The sequence below is a fragment of the Pipistrellus kuhlii genome, unplaced genomic scaffold (assembly GCF_014108245.1).
Source record: "Pipistrellus kuhlii isolate mPipKuh1 unplaced genomic scaffold, mPipKuh1.p scaffold_m20_p_10, whole genome shotgun sequence".
Classification (NCBI taxonomy): domain Eukaryota; kingdom Metazoa; phylum Chordata; class Mammalia; order Chiroptera; family Vespertilionidae; genus Pipistrellus; species Pipistrellus kuhlii.
The window spans coordinates 37,198,216-37,209,628 of record NW_023425405.1 but is presented as its reverse complement, the minus strand read 5'-3'; the positions used below and the strand labels follow the sequence as shown (position 1 = coordinate 37,209,628).

At 45.6% G+C, this 11,413-nt stretch overlaps 1 protein-coding gene across 14 annotated transcripts in view; it reads left to right on the top strand.

Annotated features, from left to right (window-relative positions):
* Window positions 1–216: 216 nt before the first annotated feature.
* PPP1R9A (protein phosphatase 1 regulatory subunit 9A) overlaps window positions 217–11,413 on the top strand; it is a 215,690-nt gene continuing 204,493 nt past the window's right edge. For 5 of the 14 annotated variants that reach the window (XM_036429369.2, XM_045578424.1, XM_036429366.2 and 2 more), the window contains exons 1-2: window positions 217–371; window positions 2,582–4,187. In XM_036429369.2, coding sequence (XP_036285262.1) covers window positions 2,790–4,187 — 1,398 coding nt within the window. In that variant the 5' untranslated portion in view covers window positions 217–371; window positions 2,582–2,789. Of the gene's footprint in view, window positions 372–715; window positions 801–1,055; window positions 1,275–2,581; window positions 4,188–11,413 lie in introns of those variants that run through there. The other 9 variants (XM_036429371.2, XM_036429370.2, XM_036429368.2 and 6 more) reach the window with 6 other exon arrangements.

Here is an 11,413-nt window from a genome sequence, read left to right as displayed (position 1 = left end):
GGCCCAGGTGAGCTCAGGGCACCTGGGACCTGGCCCTGGGAGGTGCAGGCCTTCCAGCCGGCCAGTGGCCTTGGGGGTCTAGCTGCCCTGGGGTCACGGAGGTAACTGCAGACTTCCTGGGGCTCCAGCGGCGGGGCAACCCCAGAACCCCGTTCCTGCCACACGCCCAGCCCCGCAGGCCAGGCCCCAGGGGTGCAGGCCGAACCCGGCCCGGCGCCCTCGCCCACCGCCGCCGGGGGTGGGGCGGCCGCGCGGCGGGCCGGGCTCTGCGCCCTCGGTCGCCGCCAGAGGCTCCCTCCCGCTCCCTCTCCGGGGATTTCGCTGCCGGGCTCCCTCTCTCCACAGCCCTCGAGTTAATCCCATCAGCCGAGGTGAGGCACCTGTTACCCCAGGGCTTCCCCACCCCCTCCACCCCCCCGCCCGGGGCACCCCGACTCCCCCGCGGCCCAACGGCCGGCGCGGGCACTGCACGTGGGCGCAGCCCCCCCGGCGGGGGCCGTCCGGGCCCGGGGGGGGGGGGGGAGAGCGCGTCGGGGCGGCCGGGCCGCGGCGTTGGGCAGCGCCGCCGGGGGGTCGCGGGGCGCGCGTGGGGGGCCGGGCGCGAGGGGGAGCGGCCGCCCCCGCCGCCCCCCGCGCGGCGCCGTGCGGAGCGGGTGGAGCGGGCGGCGGCGCGGAGCGGGCGGCGGGCACCGGGGGCGGGGGCGCCGGGAGGAGGAGGCGGAGGAGGCGGAGGGGGGGAGCGGCCGCCCGCCGGACCCTCCCCGCTGCCGGCGGCGGCGGCGGCGGCTCCGCTCGCTCGGGTAAGGGGGAGGCTGCTGGCGGGCGAGGCGTTGGGGCGGGGGGAGCGGCAGGAGCGGGGGAACCCCGGCGCGCACAAAGGCTGACTTGCAGAGGCTGGGGGTGGGGGTGGGGGTGGGCCGGCGCTGCGAGCCCATAGGTTGGCGATCGGAGGCATTTATCGGTGCGATCTATTGTTTCCTGGCACATGGGGAGGAAAAAAAAACCCCACAAAGGGATATAGGATCATTACCCCGTCATTTTTATTTTTTTCCTTTTTTTTTTTTTTTTTTTAAATGTGGGCAGGGAGCTCGGCTCTCCCCGTGCCACCCTGGGATCCGCCTGGCAGCCGCCGGCAGCCGCAGCCGAGGTGCGGGGACTCCAGGTGCTGCGGGGCGCGGAGCCGGCCTGCGCCCTCCCTCCCGCCGTGGCGCTCGGCGGCGTCACCTGCTCTCCCGGCCCTGCCCCGGGGCCCTGGGAATCGGCCAGCCTCTCAAGTTGGTGTTATTTATGTTTGTCTTTGGCGAGGGCAGGTGTTTGAATCCCCCGGCTGGCTGCCCCGGCGCCCCCGCCTCCGCCCCCCTCGGGCTGGAGTAGGCGGGGGAGGGAGGGGGGAGGGGAGGGTGTGTGAGGCTGAAGCCCACGTCCGGGTGTGGAAGGAGACCAGAGGCGATCGATGAAGCCTTACTCCCCAAGCCAGGCGCCACACTCCTAAAATGAGCCTTTCTGGTGTGTCTGCATGGGCCATGCATGCATGCGTGCTGGGCCAGGAGACGGTTTAAGTGAAAGTGTGTGTGTGCTGCCTCAGCTGATGGTGCTTGAGGCTGGGCCGGCCTCCTATTAAAATCCTTAACCAAAACCAAATGCAAAAAAAAATAAAAAAAATAAAAAAAATAAATAAAAATCTTCAGAACGACGTGGTATGCCCCTCAGAAGATCTTGGGAGTATTTATGACTGTCCTAGTGCTATGAAATCCAGCTGTGGGCTCCAAGGAGACCAGCAAGCCTGCATGGAGGTTGCCTTTTGAGCTTGTAGTAAAGTTAGAGGCAAGTAGGAATAAACAAATCAGGGCTGTTAAATAGAGGTTTCATGGTACATTTGCTTTCTGATCATCACATTCTCATGCTTTTATTCCCATGACATTCTACATCCCTTTCCGTAATTAATGATATCCACTCTGAGGAAACTTCCAAATATTTGCCTGCACTGGACGGAGAGGGAAACTTAACTGCCATTTAAGAACTTTGTTCTGCTCGGTTGGTCTGATATGGCGCGGGTGTTGCTTTGGGGATGTTGTCAGTGAGAACCCTGGGCCAGAAAGAGGGGAGTAACCCTCCATAGGCATGCTTTGGAGTTTGTAAACATAGTTTCCAAACTTTTAATGGTTTTTAAACAGAAAGAATAACTTTTATCTGGTGTGAAGAGTCCCAAGTGAAGTTCATTTTTTTTCTGGGCAGTTTGATGATTTCTTAAAGAGGTACAAACTGCTGATTTCTTTGAAGGCGATTCACAAAAGCAATCAAAACTTGGGCTCAAGTGTTGCTTTTTCAAGAGTGCTTGTGTGGCTCGTATGTGTGCACGTTGTGATTATGGTAGCCGCTCTCTCCACATTGTGTTTGAAACATTTTGTTACCAGGGACCAGAGTTAGAACTTTTAAAGCCTTGGCTTTTTAAAGTCCAGCTTCAATAAGTAATTTCCTCTGTTTGAAGCCACTTTGAGAGGAAAAGTGTATGTTAAGTTTTTGAGTAAAAATAAATTCAAATAAGTAAATGAATTCAGAAATTCATTCTTTTCTGTTACAGATGAACCTCTAGGCTTGCTTTGAAAAAGCCGTTTTGTGTAACTCTTTGACTGAATAATTTCCTAATACACCTGTTGCGTGGATCACTGACACAGTATGCTCTTTGAGAGGTACTTTTCCTTGACCACATACTGGTGATTAGAGAAGAGAGGCATTTTATTTTCATCCCCTGATCATTATGAACACTGGCTTTTCACCCTGAAATAAAAATGTTGAAAACCGAGTCTTCAGGCGAGCGAACCACTCTCAGAAGTGCCTCTCCTCACAGGAATGCGTATAGGACTGAGTTCCAGGCACTGAAAAGTACCTTTGACAAACCCAAGTCCGATGGGGAACAAAAAGCAAAAGAAGGTGAGGGCTCCCAGCAGAGCAGGGGGAGGAAGTATGGCTCCAATGTCAACAGAATTAAAAACCTATTCATGCAGATGGGTATGGAGCCCAATGAGAACGCCGCAGTCGTTGCCAAAACAAGGGGCAAAGGTGGGCCTTCGTCCCCTCAGAGAAGAATGAGGCCCAAAGAATTCCTGGAGAAAACAGATGGCTCCGTTGTGAAGCTGGAGTCCTCTGTTTCAGAGCGAATTAGTAGGTTTGACACAATGCACGATGGCCCCTCGTATTCTAAGTTCACAGAGACTCGCAAGTTGTTTGAGAGAAGTGTGCACGACTCGGGGCAAAACAACCGTTACTCCCCAAAGAAAGAGAAGGCTGGGGGGAACGAGCCTCAGGATGAATGGGGGGGCTCGAAGTCCAACAGAGGCAGTACCGACTCCCTGGACAGCCTCAGCTCCCGGACAGAGGCTGTCTCCCCAACTGTGAGCCAGCTGAGTGCAGTGTTTGAGAACACCGATTCCCCCCATTCCATCCTTTCTGAGAAGGCTGAGCATGAATACTCAGTGACTGGGCATTATCCCCTGAATTTGCCAGCTGTGACAGTCACAAATCTTGACACCTTCAGTCGTCTTAAGGAGTCTGATTCTTGCACGCCCCCGCGCAAACACGGTGACGAGGATGCGGAGGATGCTCAGAAGAGTCACGCGTCCCCCGTGCCACAAGTGGTTTCGAAAAGTACCTCTCTAGCTTTGACACCTAGCGAACAGGCAGAGCAGAGCAAGGAAGCCGAGGACTCCACACCTAACCAAGAGACTCCCGGCGGGGTTGACGGAGACGTCCCCGGAGAACCTTGTGCTGAGAATAAGGCAGTGCCAGGGTCTGACATCCTCTCCCCCCAGGGTGAGCCTTTGGGAGGTGCCAAAGCCAATTTGGTTGGGAACGAGGCAGCGATGATGCTACGGAGGAAGGAGCTTGCAGGTGGTGATTTTATCTCTGCTGATGCTTCTGGACCCAGCTATGGGAAGGAAGTACCTGAAGATTCAAGTCATATTGAGAGCCCCCACGTTTACATGCACAGTGACTATAATGTATATAGGGTGAGATCCAGGTATCATTCCGACTGGCGAGAGACAGGCACTGAGCAGGACGAGCAGGAGGACAGTGATGAAAACAATTACTATCAACCTGACATGGAGTACTCGGAAATCGTCGGACTGCCAGAAGAAGAAGAGATCCCCACAAATAGGAAAATTAAGTTTAGTAGTGCTCCAATTAAGGTGAGTATGTTTTCTCAGTTTGTTTTGCAAGGTTTTTTTTTTTTTTTCTTTTTTCTTTTTTTTTTCTCCCTCCTAAGTTTTCTTCGTAGTATTTGGGCCTAACTATGCAGAACAGATTTTTGACAACTGGAAGGAATTCAAGGTTGTTGATGTACATATGTTGTGGGTGATTTTAAAAGTATGGGAGATTATCCATCATCGTTCCTGATGTGCTTTTAGAGTTGCCTGAGCCAGTATGGAGTACTATTAAAGTTGGAGAAGTCTGGGGATTCTGAGATACTTTCCAGTGGACCAGAGTGTGAATATGATAGGATGGGCACTGAAAACCAGGGGTGTTAGTCTGAAATAGAGTGACTTCTATAACTATTTTTACCTACTGTTACCCATAAATAATAACATTTTCTGAATCTAAACACTAGGATATCAAATATAACACACAAAAGGGAGCCTTATGGTAAGCTTGAAATAATACTCTTTATTTCCTAGCTTTAAAAAAAAAAAAAAATCTGAGTTATCCCTCCCTTAAAGGTAAGTAGATTGTGAGGAATGTTGGATTTTTTTTTTTTTTGTATTGCTACTCGGTAGTGAAAGTTTGATTCATGGCGCTATATTAGCGGGCTTAACAACTTTAATTGGAAAGCTATTACTGTAAATAGCTTTGCGTTCAGAATTTGATCTGTAGCTTTAAAATGAAACTTTGTGAAAGGAAGTTAAGTTGATTTGCCATTCATGGGTTTATTTTTACCTCCTGAAAACTGGATAAATGCCAGCTGACTTAGGATGCTCTGTTCTAATGGCTTCACTTAGTTCGCATTTAGTATGGAGGAATAGCGCAGAGTGCATCCGCAGCGGGTGGTGAAACATTATTAGCTGGTAATGGCAACAGGGGTACGGGGCTGAGTGTCAGAATCCCCCAGAGAGCCGTTTCAGAGCATCCCAGGATCCTGGCATGCCCTCCCAGGGGAATCTGGAGGGTGGCCGTGGCAGAATGTGTCGTTTCAAACCACTTTCTAGGGGCTTCTATCTTACACACTGTATATATGACAGATTTGGAATTTGAGATGGTTTCTTATTGAATTTTCTCCTGCAAATCTCTGATCACTGTCTATTGTCCCCTCCTTCTTACGAAACCCCGATAAAAGGCTGTAAGGTGTGCAGTTTACAAAGCAAAGAGAAATCTGATCTGGCTCTAATGACGCAACACTGTTTGGAAATAAAGTTATAACCTGTGAAGTTGTCCACAGGTGTGAGACGGGAAACTTTCATTTCACTAAGGTAAGGCAAAAGTTCTGGATCAGACTGGGCCATGTCAAGGTCAGCTGTGTGTCAGCTGGAGGTGTGGGTCTAGGTCCTGAGCAAGCTGAGTTTGTTTGCAGTGCTTTGCCTCCTTTCTTTGCTGTTCCCTCCGTCACCCCCCAATCCCAGACGCGCTCTTCAGGGAGCCTGTTCCTGGCTTGTTCAATGAGCTCCTGAATTTGGCAGTTCACGTCCCCTTTGCAAGTGCTCCATTCGAACATCATTGTCCTGCCCCTTGGGAAGAAAGCAACAGGATTAAATTGTTTCACATCGAACAAAGCGAGAATAACTGAAACGAGCTCTTCAAGGAGTTTGTTAAAAACCGGTGACTGACTTTGGCGGCGGGCGTCGCAGCTTATGAAAGTTGATCGAGAATGCTGTTCACTCAACCAAATGGGGCACTGGCTATGTATTTGGGTTCTGTGTTGCCCAGAATATAACTTCACAGTCATAGGTTTAATGAGCTTTAAGGGATTTATCTCTGAAATATGGCTGTTCATATATGATCAAGCCAGTTTTGGGATATGATGTTTTGAAATTCAAATGATTTCCCCCCCCTACTATTGCTTATACCAGTAAGCATTTTGCCTTTTTAATTTTATACAATAAAGATACTGTATATTTCATATAACGAAGAATTAAATAGATGACACATATTTAAGTTTAGCACATTTCATCAAGAACATAGATCAAGCAAAAGATTAGTGAAGCGAAGAGATAATGCCCTGTGTTAGCGGGCAGTTAACAGCGCTCTTTGGAGTGGATTAACTTTACAAACAGAGGATTCCTTCTTTGCCCTTTGTACTGAGTAGGACAGTTACTCTTTTCTTGTTGTTCCCATTGTTTAGCATGCAAGCGTGGTTTCACCTGGAAGTTTTGAGAGCTACTTTTCTACTGGGTGATGTTCATGATGGCAGTATTTAGATTAATTTGCAATTAAGACTGCCTTAGAGAGTAGTAATACTTAACTAAATTCGGTGTGTATTTATTGAAGGCTTGTGTGTATAGCCTCATGCTGTTAGCTGCAGGAGAACAAAAACGGACTGGGTTATATCTTTCCTCTGTGAGCTTGTAGAGGCGAGTCTTAAACACATGGCATTTAAACCCAAGTAACAGTGTACAAACTTGTGCCTAAGTGTCTGATGACTACTTTCAATGTCCTTTGCTGTACCAGGTGCAAGGAGTGAACGGGACCCGGTCAGTCATTTAGAAGGGAATACACTCAGCTATTTCATATGTGTGTTTCTTTATTCTTTTTATAAAGTATTATTTATAGAATGAGAAGTTATGATTTCCAACCAGAACCTTTCCCTTTGAAATTTAAATACTTTCCTTCTTTCAGAAGCAATAGGAAGCATATTCCTCAGAGAGATGATCTTTAGAACTTTTACAGACTTTTTCTGATACTCTCATCTTATTCTTCAGGAAGGTAAAAATTCACACCTTTTGCCTCTTGTTTTAGATCTTGATGTATATGATGAGCTCAGTGTCTATTTCAATTCTCCAATAGAAATTTTAGATAGATATTTCCATTGATCATAAATCTAATTTTCAATCTGGATTTCGAAAATCATTTGAATCATACCTGATCTTTCTTGTGTAGCCTATTCCTTATACATAATTGCTGGTGACTTTTAGAATTGGTTGGATTGTTTCTTAATGGATAGGTTAATGTGTTTCATAGTGTCCTGGAAAACTATAATGAGATTAATAATAGAAAACATAAAATCCAACTTTGAGATACGGAGGGAAGGAGTGTTATGAACCACGCTAATCTGGGACGTGGAATTATGCCTTCATTCTCAGAAATTTCTCAAAACCAAGAGGTCGAATTACTTAATATTGTCTTAGATAAATCAAAGATAGAAAGAGTGACACTTTTTCATTCTCTAGGTTAATTCAGAACATTTACTGAGTCCCTATTATATGTTAGGAACAATGCAAAAGTGATAACTTTATAAAATGATTAGAGCCGATCAAGTTGGAAACTGCCGGTAGGGGGGAAGTGGACAGCCCATTAGGGATGTTTCTAAGGCTATCTATCCTCAAGCCGGTGCTTGGCTGATCTTTCTAAGGCCACGGGAACTTTTTTAAGGAAGTCACACCCCTTTCTCTGTTTCTGGCAGCCTTATGCCTTTCAGATTGGTGCTCTTGAAACATAGTGTATCTGAACTGGGATGTTTTTCTAATTCTCAGCAAGAAGGCGTTGGCAGGGTTAGTGGTGAAGTGCAGTGTGCTGTCCTTTTCAGAGTGTTTCCTCAAACTGCACAGAGTTTTACAGAGCTGGGCTCAGAGGAGAGTCGCCCAGGCGTCAGTGTTGCTCTAAACCCAACCTGCTAGTTGTTGAAAATGGTTTCATTGGCGCCTTCTTCCTCACTCGGGGCTCTGCGTTGTAAACGGGTCCACAAGGCTTTTTATTCAGGAGAGTGCTCAGAGCACAGTTCCGAGATCCCAAGTTCTGTCCTTGTGGAGCTTTTTCTATCTAAGAGTCTCGCTCAGTGCTTCTTAAACCTAATATGCACATCAGGTTTATGCCTATTAACTGGGGATCTTTTAAAGTGTGGATTTGTGATTCAGTAGGTGTTTTGTGGGCAGTTACCTTGATGCGATGGTTAGCCTCCAAGGATGCTACCAGCTATCCGAGGTTATGGCAGACAGGCTCAGCAGCCAAATTAAAATGCTGGAGTCACACGATTTATCAATTTAGTTTAAAACCCACAAGAGAAAGCCATAGAGTAAGTTCGTATACCTACAGTGCTAATGAGTTTGGAAGGACCCACTGCCTGAGTCCTGGGTACACGGTACTCACATGTCCCTTTCCTTTTTCACCTCAGCCTTCCCCATGACAGTGTGGTTATGAGGACTAACGTTGTTATGTGAGTAAGACTCTGCCGACTAATGATGCCCCGCGCTATTGAAACAGGCTTGCTCTAAAGCCGAGAGTGAGGACAGGTGCACTTAGACGCATAGATAGCGTTGCCGGTTTGCCTGCTGCTGAGCCATGGGCTTTATTTGCATTTCTTGGGTAGAACACCTTTGAGTCCAGGATAGGACTATGCCGAGTGACCTCATGGGTGGCTGAAATAGAGAACACATAGCTGTCAGTCCAGATATGGCATGATGATAACTTGATCTTTTCACTCCTTTCTATTTGCAAGTAAACATCTGTTTTTTTTCCATCATGTTTTCTATTTTGGCATGTCTTACAGGTTATTAACTCACTTATTTTTTAACACATATTATGAATTTTGCTCTCTTGTTACAATCTTTATTTAAAAAAAATATTTTTATTGATTTCAGAGAGGAAGGGGGAGAGAGAGATAGAAACATCAGTGATGAGAATCACCGATCGGCTGCCTCCTGCATGCTCCTCAATGAGGACCAAACCTGGGCATGTGCCCTTGACCGGAATCGAACCTGCGATCCTTCAGTCCCCAGGCCGATGCTCTATCCACTGAGCCAAACCAGCCAGAGCTCCTCTTATAAGCTTTTATTACCATACTTAATCGAGTCTCTGAGTGTTGCCTCTTTCAATACTCAAACATTATCACTTCTTAAGAGTTTCTCTACCTTTATAACAGAATTTAATATTCTCAAATAAATCAGAAAACTCGAGGTCGAGGTCCGGGGTGAGATTTTGCATTTCTAACAAGTGCTTAAATTAGTGCCGGGCTTCTTTCTGGTCAAGATTCCTCTTTGGGATCTGACTTTGAATGACAGTCTCTGGCCTTCTGAAAGGAGCTGGTCCTAAAGAACTAGGGAAGCTCATTTAACAAATCTGCTTTCCAGATGGGTCTGCTGTATGGAGCTGGCTGTGGAATAATTCTGTGAAGATGAAACAGGTGTAAAGTTGTAAAGTGCATGAAGCACTCTGTCTCTGGATACCAAAGCGGATTATGACCCCTCAATTCATTAGGAGTTTGGACCATTAAAAACTCTGGACCCTTTGTGTGGTCGAAGTTTTTAAGTCTAAAAAGACAGGAGGAAGAAGTTCCCGATAGGTTTAGACATTTCATTTCATTATTGTGGAGTCTAAATTAATATATTTTTGTAGAGAATATAAGAATTGTCCTCGTGGTTTAGTTTGCTCTTATTTGGATAACTTTGATGTCCTGATATTTAAATTGGATTTCCTTTTAAGTTTTGATGTTTTGTAACCTATAGTTCATAACCAGGTAAACATGTCAAATATTTGAATATACTGTGTAAAGTCTGATACTGAATATTTATTGAATGAAACCCTTTTCTGATATTGAGTACATATACTAACACCCTTTTCTTCCCCACTGAACATTGGTTATTTGACATGTAAAAAAGAATTATTCTATACAGCAAAATATTATATATATTTGTTGTCATTTATTTATAGCATAAAGATTTAAAGTTTCTTGCTTTTTTTGTGTCATCCATATATTTTATCTTCCTCACAAAGGACACTAGGACATTAAAGATAAGAGGCTGAATTTTGGGGAAAATAACTTTATTATGTTATTCATCTACTATTTACTTTATTAACCCAGTTATTTGCCCCTCAGCAGTAATTCGACTTATATCTCATCTGCATTAGCTTTTCTCTAATGTCATCTTCACTCAAAAAGAAACAGATTTCAGAATTTTTGTGGAAATATACAGTTAGATATAGGATAACTTCTGTATAAACAAAACAAACATTGCTGTATTAAACTCTGAATATTATTTCTTGGGTGCTCGCTTTGGCAACAAATATACTGAATATTATTTTTCAGTTTTTGTGTTGTTATCCAATTTATTTAACTTTTTCCCCCCGTAATTTTCTGCACTCTTTCTTTTTGCATCTATTTCAATTCTGTTCTTTTGCCTCCTTATAGTCTACAGTTTCTCATTTTGAATAGGAAGACAGCATTTCAAATAATGCTTTATACCTTTATTCCTAGTCACTTAAAAAAATTTCCCCTTGTTCCAGTCTCTTCATTTTGGTTTGTGACACAGCAACTTAAAGATGAAAAGTACTTAAACGTAATCTAGTGTAATTTCCCACTCACTTCAGTTAGCCTTTGAGTAGCATATTGTTGACAGATGATCCTTCAGCTTCTGCTTGAATAATTCCGCTATGGGGAGTTTATTATTTTGCAAGGTCAAAGGAAAGTTAGAAGAAGGGATATGCTGTGTGTGTGAGTGCACACGCGCATGCACATGTATGTGCTTATTTTCATTGACCTTTACCTTGCAATTTTCTACTGAGATAAAATTCAAATAACGCAAAATTCCCATTTTAAAGCGTACAATTTAACAGTTCGCCGTATATTTACAGGGTTGTGCAGCCGTCACTGTTTTCTAATTCTAGAAAATTTCCACCACCCTAGAGAGAAACCCTGTGCCTGTTAGCAGTCACTCCCAATTCTCCTTCTTCCCGCATCCTCTGGCAAACACTAATCTACTTTCTGTCTCTATGGATTTGCCTCTTTTGGACATTTCTTATAAATGGAATCAGGAGCAGGCTTTTAAAAGGAATACAGGAGACACAAAGAGTATGACTTGGGATGTGTTAAAATTTAAGATTGCATTAGCACATCAGACTATAAGAAAGCCAAAGAGCGAAGGCAAAATAAATTTCTGGATGGTGACACGGTCTAAAGATTAAGTGGCAAGATGCGGGAGCAACAGATTCCGTCTTCACTTTTATGCGACGTCCTGGAGAGGGAGAAGACAAGACACTGAGGAGGTAGCGGGATCCAGGAAGGGATGAGGGTACGTTATTTGTCACCCGAGGAAGACTTGTGTGTGCAGCAAAGAGGATGGGGCAATCACTCCCTGGTTCGGGACACGGCACTGCTGTTCACGTGCTCTGAAACTGCTGTTGGTGAGGCATGAGTCTCTGCTTCAGCGGAACGTGTCTTTCAAGGCACAAATAGTGCTAGTGCTGAGTTTCATCTTGACCCTGGCCTGTTCTA